The 24,690-nt window shown below is 32.7% G+C and overlaps 2 protein-coding genes across 5 annotated transcripts in view; one reads left to right on the top strand and one right to left on the bottom strand.

Annotated features, from left to right (window-relative positions):
* The window catches only part of LOC132697160 (facilitated trehalose transporter Tret1-like), a 51,376-nt gene extending 42,808 nt beyond the window's left edge, over positions 1 to 8,568 (bottom strand). Inside the window, exons 1-2 of the mRNA XM_060662453.1 lie at positions 8,498 to 8,568; positions 1,516 to 1,662 (exon numbers count right to left, since the gene is read on the bottom strand). Of these exons, the coding sequence (XP_060518436.1) occupies positions 1,516 to 1,662; positions 8,498 to 8,568 (218 nt within the window). The remainder of the gene's footprint in view (positions 1 to 1,515; positions 1,663 to 8,497) is intronic.
* LOC132696193 (schwannomin-interacting protein 1 homolog) overlaps positions 1 to 24,690 on the top strand; it is a 195,409-nt gene that overhangs the window by 61,356 nt on the left and 109,363 nt on the right. For 3 of the 4 annotated variants that reach the window (XM_060660891.1, XM_060660892.1, XM_060660894.1), the window contains one exon: positions 22,732 to 22,793. The exons of the other annotated variant lie outside the window; for it this stretch is intronic. The gene's annotated coding sequence lies outside the window, so the exon portion shown is untranslated. The remainder of the gene's footprint in view (positions 1 to 22,731; positions 22,794 to 24,690) is intronic. 4 annotated transcript variants of the gene reach the window in all.

The following is a 24,690-nucleotide window of genomic DNA, read 5'->3' on the forward strand; positions in this document are numbered from 1 at the left end:
AACTTTCAACGTATTATTACGTATTGGAAATCTGACAACCCCGTGCATTAATAATTATGTCACCTATGTGTGCATCAATTATTGTTCCACGTGTCGACTATTTGAGTTTAAATTTAATAATGAAAATAACTTTGAGCATATAATCATATATTCGGAAATCGGAAAACCTCCTCAATCAATTATTGTGTCATCTATTTCTGTACCAATCATTATTCCATGTGTCTAATATACTAAAACATTCAAGATTGTATTAAAATTTAATATGTATGTAGATTACAAAATAGCAAAAACGCAACGGTCGTCGTCAAGATAGAGAGAAAGAGAGAGAGAGAGAGAGAGAGAGAGAGAGAGAGAGAGTATGTTATAAAACACCACAACAGTGCAGTGATTGATGACATCTGTCATCTCGATAACTTTGAGTATAATCTACATTTAGAAGAAACCTTATTGCTTTTTTATATGGAAATACTCTTTTTAAGTTTGACAAGTGGTGCCAGAATATATTTTTAAATCGTTCTAAATACAAAAAATTACATAACAATGACATATGGGTTTTCAATATATAACAAGATCTACATATCTTATTTTTTTCAAGAATGGCTTTTACATTTTGTGTTGCGTTAAAAATGTCCGTAACGAATAATAATAAATAAATAATAAAGAGCAAGGGCCTGAGAATTGCTACCCTGCAGCACACCGAGTTTTTCAGAAAAAAAAGTTTATTGATTTTTAAGAGCAACTGCTTTAGTTCAACAATGGTGGTCCTCCGACTCCATACTTTATTTTATTTAGAAGAATGACGTGTGCTAAACAGTCGAAAGCTCTAGGAAAAGGTTACAGTCACATAAGAGTAAATGAGCTTTTAAGAGAAATTGTACCTATTCGATCTTTATTTAGGTGCCAAAAAACGGCCCAGGCAAATTTTTGGTTTATTTTGAGGAATCACAACTTTTTTATTTTTATGCTGATTTTCAGAATTTTTTTTTGAAAACTTTAGGGTTAGGGTTGATTGAATGGTTGCTCCATGACCTTAATTTCAAATAATAAAAAATTAAATAAAATAATTTTGAAACTCCCTGTAGAACCAAATTTTTTGTTATTTTCTAAAGTTTATCTTTTGTTTTAGTCATTTATGTTCATCGGTTCATTTTTAAAAGCCAAATCAACAAACAAATTTATTTATTGTTAACAAACCAATTTAACTTCAACTTAACTAACTTATTTTATAACAAACTTAATTACAATTATAGTGATCGTGACTGGCGCTCGAGTTAGTCATCCCCACACTATTACTAACCCTCCCCATGACACAAACTGGGACTAGACGCGCACTTTTCCGTTCATCTGGAAAATGTAAGCAAAATCTGGATTCGTCGGTAAAAGAACGTTCGCCATTGCTGTGAGCTCGGCCATTCGGTGACGTCGAAGCCATTTCGGTCTAGTTACTATGTAGCCTGCAAGCTTGTAAACCGAATTCTAATCTTCGAAGAACTGTTCGCACACCAACATTCCTACCTCGGACTTCTTGGAGTTGATTTCTGGCCTGTACTAATGCTAAATGGCGATCCCCAAAGTTTGAACTTGAAGAAATTGGCCAACCACGGCTGCAGTTTTTCGTTTTCTACCACAGAAGGTCCTAATATAGACATCAAGGATTCATAGCTACAACAAGTGCAACTCACATTAGGGCAATGACGAGCAAGACCTCCTAGTGAAAAAAATAAATAAATTTCTATTACAGTTTAGGAGGGGCGGCATTCTGGACGCCCTCTAGAGGTGTTTGGACGCCCGCGAGGAACACCGTGTATTTTTACTCAGATATGAGTTTGACAGATGCGCCTCAGCCTTTAGATGGTGCCGTTTTGGCGAATGAAATGAAACACAACCAGGTATCAATTCTAGGACAAAAAACAATGTAATTTTGTAATTTACCTTATATTTAAATTTTAATTACTTTTGAGATATTCGAGGTTTAAATAAACCCGTATAAATGCTTGTTGAATTTAAAGCTACCCAATTAGGTCACTTGTTGGCAATATTAGGTATATTTAAATAGCAAAGGCACGATGCGACTTCCGTTAAAGATATAATACTCCAGATATACGAATAAAACCTATTGCTAACAATACAGATTTAACAAAACCTCAGAATTCATATTTGAAGAAACATTTAATGGTCAATTATTTAGCTTGATTGAAAATACCAAATAACAAAAATAAATAAATAAAGTTTATAGGCTAACTAACCAAGGTAAGAAATTTGAATGGTCGATGAAGTCTTATATCTTTAAAAGAAGTAGAATCATGTCTTTGCTATTTGAAAAATACGTAATATTGCAAACAAGCTTTAAGTCCAACAAGAATTTATACCTCGAATTTAAACCTCGAATATTTATTTTTTATACTAGAATTGATATCTGAATACAAATATAGAGGTTTCCATTTGAAAAAAAACGGAACCACCTATTAAAACTGATTAAGTAGTGCATCATCTAGCGCCACAACACAATTTAATATGGGGCAGTCAAAATATGAAAAAAAAACACATAATATCAATTTCGGCATAAACTATGCAAAATTTGAATAGGCTTTTTTATGTGCCCTTTATTTCAACCAAGGATTCCAATAATGTCACTATATACAGGGTGCTCCATTTAAAATAACAACGTTGCTGTCGGAGGGGACACTTTTCGGAAACATTGTATTAAAAAAACTGTAATATCTTAAATCTTCAGGAGAGCCCACGAAAGTTTTTTTCGTATCTCCTATGGGTTTCCAGATCGAATAGTGGATCGTTATACGCGCCAAATCGAGTTTAAGGAAACACCCTGTATATCGGAAAGATTTTTCCATCGACGTGTAAAAGGTATATTTATTATGCCGAGCCCCATTTCAGACGAAACAACCGACTAATCCAATTTTAACCCGAAAACTTTTTGCATTGAATAACGCGCAAGGAACAATACATTTCCACCCAACATGGGGAGACCGTATTGAACATTTTGCTCACAATAGGCCAGAATCATTGCTTTTACGAACGACGTAATAATGCCAGACATGGCGCTCGTATATAAGGCGAAACCTTTATAATTTACGAACTGTGGACATGACTTGACTACACTCTAATTACACCGTTAGGAAACTGCCACGGCTGGAAGACAGTTTAACTAGTTAAAACTTTTAATATCGTCTTGATCAGATCAGCCGCTTCACTTGCCGAGCGGCGACTTCCAACTTTGGAACACGAACAGAATGATAGCGGAATGTAAAATTCTCTTCGGATATCGTTACGGGCATAAAACGTTTCGTTGGCCCGACGAAAATTCGATCAAACGATGGTAGTAGATAAATGAATGAAACGAATCAAATATAAAGTTTAAAGGTCATTGCATCGTGATCGATAAAAAATTTATATAACTTACAATATCAATATCTCGGTTATTAAATTTATAATTCCGCTGGAAATATTAGACTTGTCAAAAAGTCGTCAATTTTAAATTTGTGCGAAATATACTGGGATTGATATACTTATACATACATGTCCCATAGTTTGGGTGTTGCTGGGCGGATTTCAAGCTAAAAATGTCTGAGGTACTGTCCGTTAAAAAAAACTTAAACTCACTTAAAATAATAGTCAATTTAAGTCCAGATTTTATTTTGAAAACGCACATAAGAAAACATAAAACAAAAAACGCAAACAACTATCAGTTTTAATTAGTTACAGTCATTAAGAATTAGCTGTCAATTGCTGGATTTCCATTTAACGATATGCATGTATCTACACAAGCCATTTTATTATTTGGTATACTAGGTAGTTTATAGTACGTTAGTAGGTACCATTCACAATTTTCTTCTCTAATATTTCAACATAATTTTTTATGGATTAATGTCATTTTTCCCAGTTTTGTTTTAATTAAATTACCATCCATTAAAAAGCTTATTTTCTTCCAGTATCGGCGGCTCTAAGTATAAACAAATACTTTGATGGATACAAGAAGTTACTGAAATAATAAAATACGTTTATCAAAGTGTGGCATAAATGTTGCTAGTGATACAGTAGAATATGACTATTATCGCGGTGTTCTATTAAATATCATTATTAATTTTAGATTTTTACAACACTCATACTACTCATATTTTAATCATTAATATGTTAAACTGATTTTTTTATATAATTTCGAAGTAAAAATTGGAGATGGAGATTTCCCAAATCCCAAATATAAAAATTCTCAACTTGTTTTACTGTTGTTGCCCTGAGGAGACGATATGTTAGACAATAACGACTTAACACTTTCATAATACATACCAATATTAACCAAAACAACAAAACATCGTATTTTTCCAAACCTGCTCTATATTTCTATACATATTTAAGCAAATCTTCATCATGTCGTTCTTAAATTCTCTATTTTTATTAGTTTAATACAGAACTTTATTGCTTTGGTTAGTTTAGTTTTAGTGTGATTTAATTTTAATTTAAATAAAACTGGAAATATAAATATTTTCCCGCTGGATTTAGTGACACGCAATATAACGAAAAACCTCAAAAAGTTAATAAAATTCTTTGCCAAACTAAATTTGATTAAACCAGTACTGAAAATAGTTTCAAATCATTTTATGTTTTTTGTACAAGATTTAATTCCCATTTCTTATCAATCTTGTATTGAGGCTTGGGATTTCTATCGGTAACCTGAATTGTATTTATTATTTATTACATTTAATGTTAATTAAATATGATTTGATGTAATATCCTCTTTTAGATTTTGAGATTGCGAATTATATAAGCATGAAAATTCAGCTTAGCTCCCGTCGGTCCACAATATTTCAAAAATCTTCTAGCTTTAAGCGATTAGTTTCTGCATCTAGTGCTACTTTTCAGTAGTCAGTAGTCTCCATGGCAAAGACCATCTTTGAGAGAATTTTTTGATTCGTTAGGTTATTATTCATTAGTAAAATGTGTACCAAGTTGGTAACGGGAAATTTTTACAACTCATAGATGTTCTGTCGAACCAAGTTTGCATTCACAAATAGTATCTAATTATTATCAAGTGACAATTACTTTAAGTTTATCTTTGAGCAAAACAAAGCCGAAGACCAAATCGGTACCAACATAAAATTTAGTCATTACGCCGATTTGAGGATAATTGTCCTTTAGAACTTATCGAAACAGTCATCAAATTGTCTATATCGTTAACTGCTTAGGGAAACTTAACTTTACCGTTCGATTTAAATTAAACATTTCTTCGTCGATATCAACCGCTTCGAACATTTGGCAATTTGAGACCAATTTCGTTCCGATATCTAAAAGTTAACCTGTTAACGAGCAAAGTTTAGGGAAGCCAAATGCCATGATTCGGTCTAATTACACTATCCCGGAATCTGAAATTGCGCGCACAAGATTCGATAGGATTAGGTTAATTTAAAGAATTTAAAGTCTTAAAATCGCATTAGCGATTGGTTCTGAAAATTGTGTGTCAAGCAAAAGTCTGTTAAGATTAATTACCCCAAGTTCGTAGCTATTAATTCCGTATAAACAGATTAATACAAACAAAAAAATGACTAAAACATTTACATTTACATGATACAATAGTACATTAGACCGCAAGTTTGATAAACGAAACTTTAGTCACGAGTTCCTGTTGCTGACTAATCGATTTTCAATCCAAAGTTTCCTGTATTTATTTCAACTTCTTAAGTATATAGTATCTATATACAGGTTATGTAGTCTTTTCTGGAATGGTAAAATTCTTATTTTAAATGGAACACCTCTATATATTGATGGAAATTACGAGAGTATGTTCTCACACGATAATTGTTTTTCTTTACTTTTTGACACAAAAGACAACTGTCATAACGAAAATAAAGCATACCAAATAAAATAAAGTAATTGCCTTATGCTAGTTAAACAAATTTTGGTACAATGTTGCCACATATTACATAAGTGTGATATTATTAAATTGACAACTTCAACGGCATATAATAGTAGGGTTCTAACGTAGTCCTCTCCAAATTATATGTCAAGTTGTCAGCTGCTTGTAATTCAAACTTTCTCGTTATTTAACTAGTTATAATAAACAAACGTCTAAAAGCATAAAATACCAGACTTCTTGATTCAATGATTCCGAAACGTTTTTCGTATTGTATTTCAATACGCAATGTAACTATAACCAATAGTATTGGGCCTCCGTTCAAAGTATTTGAATATACTTACAGAATGCGAAACGTGGCAGTACTGTGGAATGTTCTTCACTGAAAAATTTGCTTTGCTTGGATAAGGCAGCAAGAAATTCACATTTTTGGTTGGCATATATAGAATTTAGAAAATATTTAAAACCCTCTTGCCATGAGAGTTTCCATTTATTTCAAAAAATGAAGAAAAACGCCTCTGGACATGAAATGTTGCGTCACGCGTCACCAATGAATTCGTCTCGAAACGTATTCTGTGTTAGATTAAAATAAAAGTATTTTATACCTTAACTAACAATTTAATGTCAATAAGAGAAAGTTTTGTTTTGTACATCGGATAAAATGTTGTCGTACAGCACTTATACGTTTACCTAATGACGTGTCATGTGATATCACAGCTGACAATTGTCAGAATACCACCGACAACATCTGATCGCTCCCAAACACGCCACTAAAGTACCGGAAACGTCTTAAGTTTAGCCTTTAAGTGACACTGATCAGTTCATAATGATCATTTTACAAGTAGTGAGTAGAAATACATATTTTTTAATATGTTGAACTGCCAAATTTAAAAAAAAAAGCTACAGTCAGATAAAGCTTTAAAAAGTTAATGGTTATATTATTTGGTTTTATATAACCAGGATACTATTTACAAATCTTCTCAAAAGATTTGTGAATAGTATTATCTGTGGAAGTTGCTATGAAAAATAAAAGAAATAACCAAGATATCTGTGGCCCTTTATTTCCTGGTTGATAATTTTAAGACTTCTATGGAACTCAATGAGATCGGATGAGCGGGATCTAAATTGCTCAAGGAAGCAAACTTTTTATGCCCGCTACGTGAAAACCAATTTAAAATAGCATTTAGTAGTAAAATTATAATTTGGAATATTGCTTTTTTAAAATAAAACCCAATAAATCGCAAAAGACCGTGGCCGTACCAGCCGTATCTCGATCATCCCGTTTGGAAGATGTTCATAACTGCGTGATGAATTTCACAAGCCCGCCAACAACAAAGAACGGCAACGGGAGGAGCAGAACAATTTTGTATCAAAACCACTGGTCCGTATTTGATGGAATTACGATGGGTTTTACGTCCAAGTGGCAACGATTTTTCATCTCGGCTTAACTAACCAGCTGCGTTTACTCGGAAACTCTCTCCGCTTTATGATCCTTATTACTGCCAACTCTACATACAATACTCCACGTGTTGTTGTTAATTAAGGGGTTGCCACAGTAACGCCGATCTGGGTTAAGGATGCTTCAGCTCCGTTGCCCGATTATTTGTTAAGACCACTGTGCCGCTCTCTCTTAAATTAACCGAATATTCTCGGGGGCGTTTCTATCTCATAATAATCAAATTGAACGTCAGCAATTTGCGGAATTGTCAAGCGCGAAAAGTTAATCCCAAATGTATTGTTATTAATTAATTAAATTCCATTAAATGCAAAATAACATGTTTAATACCGATCTACGACATATTTATTTATTTATTAAACTAAAGCAATCAACAGGCTACCGCCCAATAACAGAATACAATCAATTAACAGTTAGCACTAAACTAATAAATGAACATGCTACTTTTTAATAGTTAATTAGACTATAAGTTATGGTATAACAGTAAATTGGCAAACAACAGTAAAGAAAAAAGAAATATGAGCAGATACAGCGATATTAAAGTTTGTTCAAAATTATAGTTCGAAAGTTGCAGAAACCAATATGAAAAATGACCACATCACGCAGTCAATTATTTTGTTCTAGATTAGTGTAAGCTCTAGGAAGTTCAAAAGTGATAGTATTCCTTGTTAAATATGTAGGCACAATAAATCTTAATTCACTAATTAGAAAAGAGCAATCTATTCTGCCCTAAACCAGTTTATACCAAAATATTGCTTCAGCAATTTTCATTCTTTTTTCAAGTGTGCGAACACCGAACTCCTCAGTCAAAACTACGTAGAGTACATCATACCATACTTCTTATAATAAAGGTACCTTAAAAGTTTCTTCTGAATCTTTTCTAATTCATCTTTGTATAAAGAATCCTGTTATCCCGATAATCGAACAATATTCGAGAATATTTTTGTATTTTATTTTGAAAACCGGAGCAATTTCGAACCTCAAAGCCTAACATTTTGTAACCTTTTTTTGTTATGCTGTCTATATGTTTATTAAATTTTAATCCGGAATCAAAAAGTACACCAAGATCCCTCATTTCTGTTTTTCGTTCTATTATAATATCTTTTATTTTATATTGATACATGATAGGACTTGAACATTTACTGATATTGCAACTTAGTTTACTTATTTCTGACCATTTGATTACTTCATTTAATTCCTTTTGCAGCAAGTCGCAGTCGAATTCTTCGAAATAATTTATAATCATCGGCAAAAAGAAAATTAAGTGAATTTGCTGCAGATTGTGGCATGCCATTGATCAAAATCATTTATATGAAATGAACGACGCTAAAGAAATAATACTCGTTCAAGCTAAAATTTGTACGTACGTAAACTTCTCTAAAAATCAATTAAAAATTATGTATTAATGTGCCCAACAAAAAATTGCATCTTCGCCAAAATAACCGAAAAGTGACAGATAGTGAGCGATGAAGCCCACTTCAATAGACTCGATTCAATAGATTTGTAAACAAACCGAATTGACGTATCTAGGTATTACAAATCCATCAATGACCATTTCTTCCCCGTCACAGTTTGGTACGCGATGCGGTGTGCAGGTTTGAAGTTACCCAATTTTCACGTAACAAGTTGTTGCAATTTAAAACTGCGGCTGCTACTTTTTGTAGTCGATGCAATTTGTTGCATGAGTATTTACAAGCCGAAATGAACAAAAATGAATTCACCATTATGCCCAAATTCCATGTAAATTTAATAAAAAAAACAACAAAGTATACCATAGAAAAATACAAATACAAACTTAAATATTTCAAGATGCAACACAAATATCTATGTATGTAATAGGTGTAGGTATTATAAACCCTACAATAACATAAAAAGAAAATAAAAGAATGGGTTATTTTATTATTACAATTCATTATGTTTTTAGTTAAGATCCATATGGTTTGTTTTTGCAAGTCTATTATGCACCACACACTTAAAACTTAAAATTCCTCAATTTGTATTTTTTGATTTATGTATATTGTTCAGCTCACAAATAAATATTCTTTTGCTAATATTTCCTGAGCTTTTCCCCGGTTTATTTATAATTTATGTCTGTCTATTTATTTAATGCTTTTTTTGAATGTGCTTATTTGCGAAAAAACTATTATTATTATTTTTAATATTATTGTTATCCCCACTTCCCTAGTTGGTAGCTAGCAAAACAACAGCAAAGGCCTTTTTATGGGTAAAATGATTTTTATGAATACTATAAGCTGCCTTTGTTCTGCACTGGGAAAAAACACCTAATACCTAACATTTGTTGGTTATTGCAAATTGAAATCAAAAATGTATTATTTACTAGCGGTTAATTTTTAACTATTCATTTAGTAATTAATGTCAATTGGCTGTAACTTTTTTGTTTTTAGAAATATCAAGGCAAAGAAAAAAACAAAATGTAGCGTTAGTAGCCAAGTTTTTTCCAAGTGACGTATAAAACAAAACACTATCGATTTTCTGACATACAAGCCAACATCATATTTTTTTCAATGAAGCACCCTGTATATTATATAAGTGGTTAATACAATATCTTATTCCGATTACAATGATATAACACACTTTATATTTTAGTCTACTCTTTTTCACAAATCGGCAAAAATAATTTCAAAGAGTGCAATGACTAACAAACAAAATCAATAAACAACGTTGATGGTTGAATTATTGTCCAAGTCATTGTTATTAAAATGGTTTTTCGCGAATTTAACATCCTAGGAAGGAGTGATATGCTTGAAGTATACGTTCTGAATTATAAAAGTGCAACCGCATCTCGTCGTCAGTGTATTAGACATTACAACGGGCACCGAGCTGCTACAAAATAGTTATTTCCAAGACTTGCAAAGAAATTTGCAGAAAATGGTAAAGCCAAAAAGGTATGTCGGAATCGTAGTGTTTTAAAGAGACAGGTATTTCTCGGGAACAATCCACTCAGTTTTGAAAGAATACAAATATAATGCAATTACATTTTATAAAACTCAAAATTTTTTAAATAGAGATAATGAGAATGATAATTTTTTGAAAAACACTTTATGGACTGATGAAAGCTCGTTCACTACAAGAAAGGGTCGTAATAGATAAAATACGCTTTAAATAATCCTAGACAAATACACAAAATAAAAACCCAGGGGTACCAAATAATTAATAATGGTATGGTATTATACATGGGCATATTTTAGGTCCGATATTTGTAGGTCAAAAGTTAACCGGAGATCATTATTTGCAACTCTTAGAGCACCAAATAGAACAATATATAAAAAATTCACCCCTAAATATATCAGCGCTGATTATATGCCAGCAAGACGGTGCCTCTTTCTTAATATGGAATAACTTAGGGGCTGTATACGGAACGTCGCAGTCAACAGCCCGACTTATCATTAAGAATTTCTTTCTTTTGGGGACATTAAAAATGTAGTGGAACTTCGGCAAAAGATTTCAGAGGCGATCAATCAGTTAAGAGACAATCCGGAAACGTTACTAAATGCAAGACATTCATACAATTAGAGTGTATGAGAAATGTGTTCGGAAAATGATGGTCACATACAGCAGTATTTAGAATAGTTAAAGAATTTTTTACTTTAGTGTGTTCTGTTATTCTTAGTGTTTTTGTTCTGATTTAATTTGTAAATAATTATTGTTGTTGCAGTAAAAGAAAAACTATTTTTGACGATTTGCCAGAAACGAGTGGACTGAAATATAAAGTTATTGTTGTTTTTTCATTCTCCCTGTATATTGTGCGAAACAGCCTAATTTAACAGTATAAATGAATATTTCATATTTAACGTAAGTTTCATTAAGTACATAACATATATGACAATCTTTTTCTGGCTATATACGCACTTCTTAACGGGGATTGGATTTTTTTCATAAAATATATATGACTCGAAAAGTCCGAGCTTTTAACACATTAAACATATCCAATTACAAAATAATATAAACTAATAGTAGAAGAATAGAGGCTGACAGAATTACCATTACTTTCAGGAGAGGATCTTAAGAAAGTGGTCTAGCAAATCGGAGTAAATTTTGATTAATAGGCAAGCTCGACCTTCTAAACCTAATATCGATTCTTAACAATATGGCGTTTAGAAACTCTTAAACTTCCGAGAAGCTCTGGAGATGTTCCAGAAAAATCGGAGATGGAAATGAAAGAAAAATATTATTTTACTAATATCATTTTTTAGTAAATATTATTATACCAAAATGCTCCAAACGCGATACTTCTTTCCTTGTAGTGGATCGTGTACCTACTTAATTGAAACAACCCAATGTTTTTAGAATAAAACGTCATCAGAAGCATTTTAATATGAAATTTTAGTAGTACGGAGGCTATCTCGCTGCCTACGTAATGAAGCTACGGTAAATTTACGCGGAAATTTCGCGTCGAAGCGACGGGAAAATTTCCTGGCAGCTTTTCCCGTTTGTAGGAAGTATGCAAAGTATCGGGGCGCAACAATGTCAACAAATTTTAAAGATAGAACCGACGTCGGATGCGCCGACGTGTACAAAAGGGAAGAAAAATGCGTGTTTAGGTATTTTGTATGCCATATATTATGTCAACAATGAGGGGAATGATGCGAGAATTTTCGTTCTTGCCGGGTTAAGGTATACGCCGACGTATTTTCCGATGGTTTATCGGGAGATTACGCGATTATCGTTTGGTAGACGGGTATCAATTTTTTGTTCTGTTTTTCCCCGTGGCTTTGTAACTTGACAATTTAATCTGAATATTGTGCACACGACACAAAGTATTTCTGAAGGGTCGGAATGAAAAAACATGAATTTCTGATGCGATCAAACTGTCTTTTATAGGAATATAAGATTTTTGGGGCTGTGGTACATATTTTTGAAAAATCTGAAATAAATAAATTAATTAAAATTAAACAACCCCGACACCCCACCACTAGCGCCCCACCTACGACATCAGGACCTCTCAGATTTACCAAAAAATAAATAAATAAATAAAAACAATCGAACAAAGAAAGATGGAATCAGCAGACAAATACAAATCTGATCCATTCATTTTTGTGTTGACACCTAATTTAATGTAATGTTTTAATTATTTTTAAATTTCAAAATCTTATAGCCTTCTAACCTCCCAGAAATGCCTTCATTAAATTGCATAAATTGAAAATTAATTATTAATTCGGTTAAATTATAAGTTTTTCAATTGTTCTAGCAAAAAAAAGATACATTTGGTTAGTAGCTCAGACTACTAATGTCGAGGCAAAATGATTTTATCAACTCTACTGTTTAGCACACATATGCCACATTTTATTTTAAACGAGTACTAGGTCTAGGCGAAGAGTTATATGTTGAATTGCTTTCCCAATAATTTACCCTGAAACCGAGCAAGGACTTCTTGGGTTACTCGATGAGCAAAATTTCAAATTGTTTTCTGTAGTTAAACAAAATGAAAAGAGGTATGTGTTTGATTACTTATTGTTTATTAGAATTAGAATATATTAGAAATAGCTCCTATTTTTTGATTGACAATTTAAGGCCTGAAAAAAGAAAAAAGCGCTACTGTTTAAGGGGTGATTTTTCAAAAAAAGGTTTAAAAAATATCGAAAGTTTTTGTTAGTATGGACGTATAGTGGCCATTCCTGAAACTTTCTACATTATTTCAGATATATTAAAATATTAAAGATATCAAAAATATTGAATCGAATCTTAATTGAAAAATGCTTGTCTAGAACATATTTTTCTTGTAACGGTCAAATTTATGGCAGATCAGCAACAACTTTGGATTCTCTATTATGACAAGCAATCGCAAGAAAGAATCCGAGATTTTTTTTAACAATTTCTCTGTACACCCTAACATACGTTTTGCAATTGAATGAGAAATTAATAATAACCTCCCCTTTTTAGATGTTCTTATTAACAGAAAATCAAACTAACATTTGGTCATTCAGTTTAGACGTTAAGCCTTAAATAACTGTCACATCACCGTTCAGTTACCAACTCTCTTGTTTGTAGAGCTGTATCTCCTCAACACTAAAACCAAAATTAAAACACCTAACATATCCTATTTTTAGATAATGTCCACGTTAGAGATAATAAGAAAAACAGTCGGAAAGTCACTCCAAAGAGCAGATAAATGAACACATCAGAAATCGCTAAGCACCTCAGAACTTTTTACCTTTCACCAGCAGAGAAATCTGTCCTCCGAGACAATGTTCATATTCTCCTGTAACAATAAACAGTATATAAGCAAGTACAGAGTAAAATACAGACCAGTCTCAGACAAGCTCTGAAAAAATCAACAAGATGATTATTAAAAGCTCAGCAAGTTCATCAACAACCAAGTAGGAATCCATTTGGAAATAGCAAAAACAATATTTACATCTTACGATTCGATGATGTGCTCGCAATATCATTGGGCAATGTTTGAAACATGTTTTGGAAGCTTGTTACATTGCACAAAAACCAAGCCCGTTAGGCACTTGGGCACGTACAGCTATTTGAACAGGAAAGCGAAGGTCGCCCGCTCATTACAGCAAATTCGGAGGGGGACTTATTTCGATCCTTGAATTTAATCTTTATTAAGACTTTAAACGATTAAGCACGGCGGAAATTTCTGTTAATAAGGGACAAAGTGCGTAACGTTTCGATAATTAGAACTCGACCTCGTTCGACGCCGCTTACGTGACTACGATTACATTTACTAGAGTTCGGTTTTATTTGACTTTCGATATTGTCTAAAGTCTTCGCAATTACCACTGACTAATTTCTTTGAAATTATTCTTGGATTTAAGGTTTCATATATTCTAAGAAAGGTGGCTGCTTTAGTTCTTTCTCAACCCAAATCCCATAACCAGAAATTAGCACATATCCCACGAACCTCCTACAACATAATCCCGTAATTCACACTCCGCTTGCCACTTAGTTATGGTACCTACTCCCGTACTGGCCCCAAAATCTCCCAATGGTAAATGGTACTATCGCTATAGCATGCCAGACTAAAATACTAACAGAATTCGACAAATAACGACATCAGGAGTATCTAAACATCACCACCAAAAGACGCCAGATTTTATTGGATAAGACCAAAGCACTTGGATGTAGCACATTCTTTTAACCTAGAGAGATTCGGGAGTCCATCTAAATCATTACTAACATAATCTGTGATAGAAGTACTGTAGCTTATTAGTGATTGATTCAATGTTTTCACTTCTTTCAGTGAGGTTTTCCATAGGGACAACAATAGCGTCTGACCATTTTATGCTGCTTCGTGGTCAACTATCCTAGATCTCAATATTTCATCCTTACCTGTGTGGGTTTTGTGTTCTTAGTGAGTCGTACATTTGCAGGACGTTTGATTTGGCAAACTCGATGAACACATAAAACATACAATCGTCATAAACGCGTATAGTCCATAGGGAACTTCACTGGAAGAAGACCAAACTTAAAGAAACCGGCTTCATAGCAAACCACCAGCAAAGAACCCCTATGCTAGAGCACTTATTGGACATGTTCATGGTTGCCTGCGAGCCGACCTCATCATAGAAATACCTCCTGTTGCCTTCAGGTGAAAATCCACCAAACTTGCCTTATTACATCGTTTTTTTTTTCTGTATTTCGTGATTATTATCTCTTTGGTTCCATATGTCGCAACTGGTTTTCTTAGAGTGTTAGAAAAACTAACTCAGCTAAAGAAACACGTTATAGAAGGAGCACTTCTGGTATTTAATTTGCAGCTTTGCTTGTGCCCGTGAAAATGCTCACACTGCGAGAATCTACGTCGACACCAAAATAGACAAAGCGGGGTTTATGTATGGAATCGAAAGGCGTAAATGATCCGGAAATTTGAAATTTAATCTGCATACTCGTTTTAGGTGGCGATCCGACGAAATACGTTAACGAATTGCCCGAGCTAGCCGGATCGAATTCGCATGAATAATTTCCGGTTGTGATGGTCGCATAATTGGTAATAATCACACGGTCGCTGAAGTTCTGACGCGGACGACGCGGAATAATTGTAATTCGAAGTGATTCGATCTTTAACGGCAACGCAAAGGACAACCCACTTGCACTTTTTCATTCGCCCCGCTCAATTTGATGGGTGGTAGTATCGTTACACTAGACGCCTTTAGCGTATCGAGAATTTGGTAAGATGTCAGATAAGTTTCAGAAGAGTTGCGTTTTCTTTAAGAGAATGTAAAAAAACCCTTATTCATTTTTTTTAAGTAAGCGAAGTGAAAATTTTCTGTTTTGTTATTTTATAAACCCCTGTATTTATTTTCAAATTTTAATGAAACGTTTCAAAATCGCTGTTTTTGATTTTGACTGAATCATCATTTTGGTTAGTCAATATCTATATTTTGATATTAAATACAAATTTCAGTTTGGTTTTAGTTATCCATATTAGGTACCGTTTTTTGAATGTGTTTAATGCAGATTATAACAAAGCGGCTGCAAATCAACACCAACTAGAAGTAAATGTTGCCAAGTCGTGTCTCTTAATCTTTGGAAAAAGTCCTGGGGATTTGGAGGATAGTTAGGAATTATTTGTACAAAATGAAAAATTAGAATCAGCCGAAGAAGCTAGAAACTTGGGAGTTATTATGCACACAAATTTGAGATTTACATCCCATGTCAGGGTTATGCCAATTTAAAGATGCATCCGCATTGGACTGTTTGAGCACATGTGTGAAATTGAAGCTTACTAATTCATTTGTCTTAAGCCATTTCATCTAAGAAGTCTCATATTCCCTTCTCGCCACAAGACGACAATATTTGAAAGATCATCCACCTTGAATGTCTATAAATATTACAATTCGGTACCTAATATCTTGAAACTTTCAAGCTGACAAAAATGTAAAAAAATACATAAAACGCTTCTACACGACGGCAAATAACCTTATACCCTTGTCTGAGGAATAGCCTACTATTTTCAGGAAAAAATTGTTCTTGTCTATCTTGTTGTTGCTCTTGCTCATTCTCTACTTTAATACAATGATATAGTCGGTTAGATCTTTTTTAAAATGTTTTCTGATAAATTGTTTGCAAATATAAACACTTTATTTATTTATAAGTAATGCTAGAATTATAAAAAAAGTTTTTTAAACTTTTAGAGATTTTTCGGTAATTTTGATAAGAATCATAAAAAATGTCGTAATAAATACAAAACTTATGAAAGGACGTAAAAAGTTTTGCGAAATTTTAAATTTCATGATATCATAAATGCACAAAATTTTATATGGTTGAGGATCAGACATAATTTGCTCTACTGCCACATACATATATATATATATATATATATATATATATATATATATATATATATATATATATATATATATATATATATATATATATATATATATATATATATATATACATACGAAATGATTGATAATTTAAAACTCATATTATCATCTTCTTTCTATACAGCTTCACTTATGGTTGTCCATCGCCTGTTTATCCTAGCAAAGCCTCTTTTGAAGAGGATGTCCATCGCTCTTTTCTCCTCAGGATCTTCTTGCTGATATATTGTCTTTGTCATTTTTGGCAGTCCTTCATTCTCTTTACCAGTATAGTCCAGAATTTTCTTCTTATTTTAACCCATTTTGTCAAGTCTTTCATTCCACTATGCCCTTTAACATCTCCATTTCTCACTCTGTCGTATAGTGATTTTCCTATCGCGGATTTCCATTTCCACGGTGCGTGTTTTTTGCATGGTTTTTGTGGTACATGTCTAACTACGATTTTATGTATCTTTGATCTTAGTGTTTTTACATACTTGGCCCTTCATATAATATCTTTTAGACATCGAGAAGTGTAAGAAACTTTCACCATTTGTTTTGTTTTCTCGTTAAATCTGAACCCAGGCATTTCCTGAGTGAAGTGACCTTATCAACTTCTATTTTACATCTTTATCGGGACATATCATATCACATAATATCATATCTTAATAGAAAAACATCACGGCGTTTGAAAAATGAATAATCCCTACCAGTTCCATAATTTTCCAGACGAATGTGGTCTTTTTCAAAAGGGCTTGCAAAATTTTAAATTAGGTTAAAAAAAATTTAACGAACCTATCGTACGGACGCAGAACTTTTCCCTGGTTCTTCGTCAAGTTTTTCTCCCTCCTTGAAAATAAAGAGTTTGTCTCCGACAGAAACTTTACGCAGTCCACGCCGACACTGATGATCCCGTAGATCATTTGCGGGTACACGTGATACAAGACCCGTCGAAATGTAATTGCATCAATTGCATGGCCTGAAACATTCGCCATTTATCATCCGAAACTTTGAAACGAAATTTTATGATGTGGTGTTGGGAGAAAACCATTAAACGAAATGATATTGAATTAATTAACGAAGTTTGAGAACTTAGTCTCTTCTACTCAATGGTGAGCTAAGACATATGAATTATATATTTTTTTAAATTATTATTTAAATCTAAAAACACATGCAGTTGGTAAGTAAATGTAAAGTGCAGAAAAAAATAATAATAAGAATAATAACACTTCATTTTGTTTTATAATTTATGTCTCAGGGCTAAATAAATGTTTTAAAAACTGAGAGGATCCAAAAGGCAAAAGACAATATAATATTAAATTTGTGAAAAAAACCTGAAAAATATTAGGACGATATAAGAAAAAACCCCCTTTAAAGTCAAGATGTTACTATATAAATATACAGAGTGGGTCAAAAAGGTGGTCGAAACTTTTATTATGCCGTTCTTCATTTTTGAGCCTGGTTTCTATAATATAAGGAGTTACATTTTTTTATTTTCAATGATTGTAATTGTAATTGTATAAATGTCCTGTTAGCTTAGTTATTTCGCCAAAATTTTGTAAAAACGGCATACCATCAGAGAAAAGGGCTTTCCTGTAACTCATTAATACCCAAATTTTCTCGATGTATGTCTGTGGTCTTTACTGTTAAACTTTACTTCGCCTTACCCAAGACATCTCAAAATACCTTTTATCTAACCAAAAAATCTCCTTCTACTCTCTGCTCCATAAATAAATTAAACCTTTCAAAAACATTTTGTTTGCTCGAAGATGATGTGACCATCTTACGCTCTAATCAGTATTTTTCACATTCGATTAAATTTTCAGGAAAAAATATCCGCTGGCTTGTCAGAAACTTTTATGATCTCCGTTTCCCTTCTTATTGCTTTCTTTTTTTCCGAAACCGCAAGGCCGAGTGAAGATGGGACTTTTCCGGGGATTTAAAGCTTATCGGAAAGATAACAGAGATACAGTATTTTATGATGTGATTGCATCAAACAAATCACGTAGTTTTTCTTTCGCATTACAAAAATAACCGATAAACGATTTTCGCCGTGACTTTGAATCAAAAAGTACACTTCACTTTCGATCTTTCTTTCGGATTAAGCAAGTAAATATGGAAGTTTTTTGTTTTTTTTAGCAATGTCGCAAAGTTTCAGATTTAGGACATAAGAGCTTTTTCGTAATACCATACCTAACAATTTTTTTATGAAGGAGCGTAAAATTAAATTACGACAAATTATCAAAATAATCTTGGGTGGAGATTAAAGTGGAAGTGTCACTCCATAACCTTTTACTGTTGCAGAAATGCCATTGATGCATCTATAGAAGAGCTTCCCTTTCAATCTTTAAAACTTTGGTTTTCTCTCTTGCGAGACCTCTTAGTACTTTTAAAAAAGTATAGATGTCGCAACATCTCAAGTTCACATCAACAAACTGGAATAAATTCAGAATAAGTTTTAAAATTGTTGGAGGTGTAGCTCCTAGAGTGACGCGGATTTCATGTCAAATCGGAACTTGAAAATTTTGGAGAGAAAAAGGAAAAAATAGGGATTTTAAATTGCTGCATAATGTCTTAAACAAGCATGTATCATCTCCAACGTTTCTGGAGGAAAATGGAGAGCCACCAGCACAACTGTTTTCAAGTGTCATTATTTTGCTTTTGCACTACAACCTTAATTTGTATGTGCCGGGAATAACAAGACTGTAGAACTCCACTAATTTGGACTTTTTCTTATGTAATTAATTTATCTATTCCAATATTGCGAAATGATTTTCTTAATATCGAAAATATCGGCTAAATAATTCAGACATAAATAGTCCCTTACTATTGTCAGCCCACTGCCAAATTCAATTCGGCCACATGGTTTGTTGAAATTAATGCAAAAAATGATTTTTTACAAACAGAATCTTAGAAACTGCATTTCGGAGGTGTATTTCAACAAATTTGTTCTCTTAAAATAACCCAAATTATCATCAGTTGTGTTCTTTTTTAAGATTATATATTTGTATCGTATTATTGTTTTATGAAATTATATTCCATTGTATTAACACATTGGAGCAAAATAAAAAACCAACAATAAAACGGAATAATAAATATAAAACAATATAAGTTGTATTAGGGCAAAGCTATTGCATTCAAATTCCCAAACTCGATTAAATAAACTAAAATACGCTAAATTCCATCAACAAAAAACAACGTTTTTCTGTAGAATCTTACAAACTGCATTTTGGAGGTTTGTGTCTATAAATTTGGTCTCCTAAAATCATAGCATACATTATCTAATTCGAGCAAAATAAAAAACGTACAATAAAATGGAAAAATAAATATAAAAAAAATGTTAGTTGACAAAGTCCCCCGTATTGTATTCAACTTCACAAACTCATCTATTAAATAAACTGAAATACCCTAAATTCCAAAACAAAGTTGTTTTTTCGACAATTTGTCTAGCAGTAAATTCGAGTTAGATTTCCTTGTTAAAACGCATTTCATTAATAGAAGGCGCTGAACCTAAGCGAGCTACCAAGCAAAATATCATCAAAATGTCAATAAAGCAGAATTAAAGCCGCCCGCTGAATCGTACAAAGAAACTCAAGATAAAAGGCTTCGGCATCTGGTCAAGTCAGATAAACCTATAGTCGAATTTTCAAGAAAACGCGATTTCTGACACGAAGTAATAGCTTTTCTTAAGCGAACGCGGGCCCTATCTTTTTTCTTAGGTTTCAATTTAGCTGTTGTGTTCTAAGCAAGCGGGTTGTTGAGCGATAAAAAATAAAACTCTCTATTTTGTTCTATTTCTACTGACGAATGCAATAAGGCAGGCCTAATTATACCGAGCGGCCTTTTAAAATTATCGGGAAAAAGTAAATTATACACCCGGTGGATATTAAAAAAAAATTGGAAAACCTAAATATCCCCAAAACTGCCAAATCTGGAACCATAAAATCAATTCTTGATTTTGCGGAATTCAAAAATGATAACAACAATGTTGTCAGATTTGCCACTATTAATTAAAGATTCATCACAAGGTTTAACAAGGTTTACAATACAAAATTTTAGAAGTGAAACCGTGAAAGTTTCCCATAATTATAAATATCAGCGCGAAGTCTGACAACATTGCTGTTAGCATTGAATGTTATCGTTCCAACTTTGAACATTATTGGAGATATTTAAGCGTTCCGTTACTTTTTACTGGAAAAGCGGTGTTACAGTACCTCAAAAATTTATAGAATTTTTTTTTTAATTATCTGACCTTACTAAATTTGATGTGCACAGATCATTGCGACAAAAATAAATAGGTAAGTAGGTCTTTTCAAACACCAAATTTTGCAGTTTTGGAGATATTTAAACGTTCTGGTACTTTTTACCAACCCTGTATATACATTCGTGTACGAACTACATAGTCATAAATCAAACACCATCAAAACCTTAAATTGGTGTATGTAGGAGTTATATGAAAACATATATGCCAATGAAGGACATTTTACAACAAATAAAATACAAAACATATATAAAACAAAACACACGATAAATACGGTAAAAAATATATGATTTCGAACGAAGTACTCACCCTCATACTTAAGTAACAAAGTTTCGTCCAGATTTCAGTATACCCTTTCCGAAATAAAAAAAATAATTTCCCCCATTTTTAAGCAATTTGGACCCTTGACAAATCTTAATAATTTCACCCCTCCAGTTAACAGAAAAAATGTTTGCAGATGGCTAGTGGAAGGGTGTAGAAATTTTTACGCTGGTAGAGGTAGAATATAGAATGTTTGAAAAAGAGGTTTTGAAAAGCTCTTTGTTGATTTCCTATTTCTACGGAATTGAAATTGACAACAATTTACAACTGGTCAAAGTTTAGAATCAAAAGAATGTATAATTTAAAAAAAAAACAAAAACAAAACATGTCCGCAAAATTATATATCTAGAAATAAGAGTTAAGTTTCATGATACTAAGGTTGAGTGAACCACAAAAGTGATAGAGAAAAATGGAAAAAAAATAATAAAGAATCTAAGGATTTAAATGCGAATTAACAATTGACATATTCCACACACTACCCAACATCCGGGAGGTACTGTTTGTATTTTTTTTTAATTGACATTCAACAAAAATTGTCTAGGGACACTGTTGTAGAATCCTTAGATATTATAAGAAAACGATCTTTCATAAACTGAGCTATAATAAGAACGAGGCGATAACTCCGAAATCTTTAGATTCCCTCAACTTATGTGATATTCTACTTACACTATGTATAAATCGTAGGAATGATTTTTGTAACCTCTGAATTCTGTTTTTATCTTTTTTATCCAAACATTTATTAGATTGGATTTTTGTCATATCATTTCACGTTACTGGAACAGCCTGATTTTCCCTTAAATCGAAAAACCAAAGATTTCGTCTTGATTAAAAATGAAGGGAATTTAATTTAAATAACAGAAGAAATCGCAGCAAAGCCATTCTTTGTGCAGGATCCAAGAAAAAGTCCAGTCCAATATGATTTTCGGAAAAAACATTGGTCATCTCCCTTTACAAAATATCAGCTTGATGCTTAGCATCCTGAAACAACGCTTTGGTGTCTATACTGCTGTTATTTTCATTATGCTTCAAATTATTTTATAACCACCGAGCACTAAATATACTTTTAATAAGCTTACATATACGAAAATATCAGACGCGAGCATTTCTATTTGAGAATTGAGAAACCCCGATGTGGTGCATTTAAAAGGACATTTACTAAATCCTTTTCTGGGTAGTTTCATTTGCAACTGCGGCGCCCGACCGATATAAATGTACGTGATCGTTGCGGTATCTGGAATTTCAGGTGTAAATTGCCATTTCTCGGGACATTATTACTCCAGAACTATTGCAATACCGAAATTTATGGAGCTTTGTGGAGAAACACTTTACGGCAGGTAAGCAAACTAAAGCGAGCGGCACATAATATGTTACACGTAAAATGACTATAATAATTTTCATGCGAGATGCTTAAAATTCATTAAACAAATGTGTGTTTGACAATACAGAATTGATAAAATCATTTTAAAGTACTTCCGTAGAGGGACTTTTGGTAGGGAGGCAGAAAGCAATCAACGCTAACGCTAATTATGTGTGTTTTTCTAATTTTTAGAAACGACTGCTCCCGAAAGAAGATATTTTTGGATAGCCTTAGAGAAAACTAACAACGTACGAGTAAGTCGAGAAATTTTGTTAAGACAAAAGGCAGATTTTTTGAAATTTCGTTTTTTGGTTTGTAACCTGATATCCTCATCGTTGAAAGTCGGAAAAACAAAATAAAAACAACAAAACAAAACAAAAAATATATTCAACCGTCAGAATTCCGCTCCATAATATCTGCTGATTAATCTGTAGAAACACACTAATAACACAGAATAACCCTACCTATTCCAACCCACTTATTACGTCAATAAACGAAGCAGTGACTTGCCATAGGCGTGCATAGGGCTTTCATGCGTCATTTAATACAATTTAATAGTATATACATAGGGATTGAGACATTGAAGTACTTCGATTAACCTTCGAATGGCATTCAAGCAAAACAGTTTTAGCTAATATGAACCTTATATTTTTAAACGGGAATTTACATGCAAAAACTACCCAAAATGCTGCATAAAATGTTGAAAATTTGTGAGCAATTTGTTGCTAAACGTTGGCGATTGACCAGTCGAATATTAAGCACTAAGCAAAGTTAATATGGACAACACATTTTCAGAACGATACGCATACAATAATCATAAAATTAGTATGACGTATGAAAGTGACTTTTCCAAGATCCATTTGAATTGTTCCGGACGAAACTATATTCTATTCCATTATATTTACGGCACCCTAGTATTGCTCAGCTGATTAACACATACTTGTTTACTTCACTTCTAAACACAATGTACAGGTGAGTCCACGATGGAGTAAAGTTCATTATCTTATTAGTTTCAAAAGTTATAAGAAAATGGCGAATACAAAAGTTGTAACAATTCTTAGGATGTTCAATTTAAAATTATTTTAAGTATACAGGGTGGGTCAAACTCGAACACCCTATTATAACATTCTGTTTTGAATTGTTTTCAATATACTCCAACTTTTTCATTAATAATAATACATACGAAAACCAAATAGATTTTCCAATACTTCAATTTTTCTAAAAAATACTGTATCGATTTTATTAAATAGCTGACCGTATATATTATCTTTTTTTTTTGAAAGACCTTTCAAAAATCTACAATTTTTATTCAATACGTTATATATCCATTTTTAATACTTTGCGATGTATTCACGCAAAACACTGTCACATATACTCACAAAAAGAAATCTAGTGGTGTTAAGCCAAATAACACAGTAGGTCATCCAATGAACCCATTTCTCTGGGTAATGATTATTATCTTGCTGAGACGACATTTGTTGGATCTCAACCCCATCAACTTAGTTAAGTGGTTCGCGAAAAACGTATGATCCAATAACATTAAAGAGTTTTATTCCATAGCACACATTAAGTGACCAATGTTTTTTTTAGCAATTATATTAAAAACAGATATATAGCATAATTAATAATTATTAGATAAAAGTTGTAGGTTTTGTAAAATCTTTCAGAAAAATAACAACATATCTTCGTTTATTTTGAACACCCTGTAACATTAAATCCAAATTTCGTCGCATATATCTTTTACGTCATGTTCTAATAACGCTAATGTCAAATATGTGAAAAGTAATATTTTTTCAGAAAAAGGATTAGGTATATTACACCTTTTTACTATTTTGTTATAACTTTTGAAACCAAAGAGATAATGAACTCCATCTTTGACTCTGTACAACCTTCGGAAGACTCTGTTCTAGTCTGTCAGCTACCTCGTAACCAGACGAGATAACAGAAATGTCGCATGATCGAGTGGGTCATCCAGCCATTTCTGTGGCTAATAATTACGATCTTGATGAAACCACATTTGTTGGATCTCAACCCTATCAACTTAGTTAAGTGGTACGCGAAAAACATGTAGTCCAATAACATTAAAGAGTTTTATTTCATACCACACATTAAGTGACGAATGGGTTTGGTTTTTCACTTCCCTTACCCAGA

Source organism: Cylas formicarius, unplaced genomic scaffold (assembly GCF_029955315.1).
Source record: "Cylas formicarius isolate icCylForm1 unplaced genomic scaffold, icCylForm1.1 PGA_scaffold_1__22_contigs__length_36826433, whole genome shotgun sequence".
Classification (NCBI taxonomy): domain Eukaryota; kingdom Metazoa; phylum Arthropoda; class Insecta; order Coleoptera; family Brentidae; genus Cylas; species Cylas formicarius.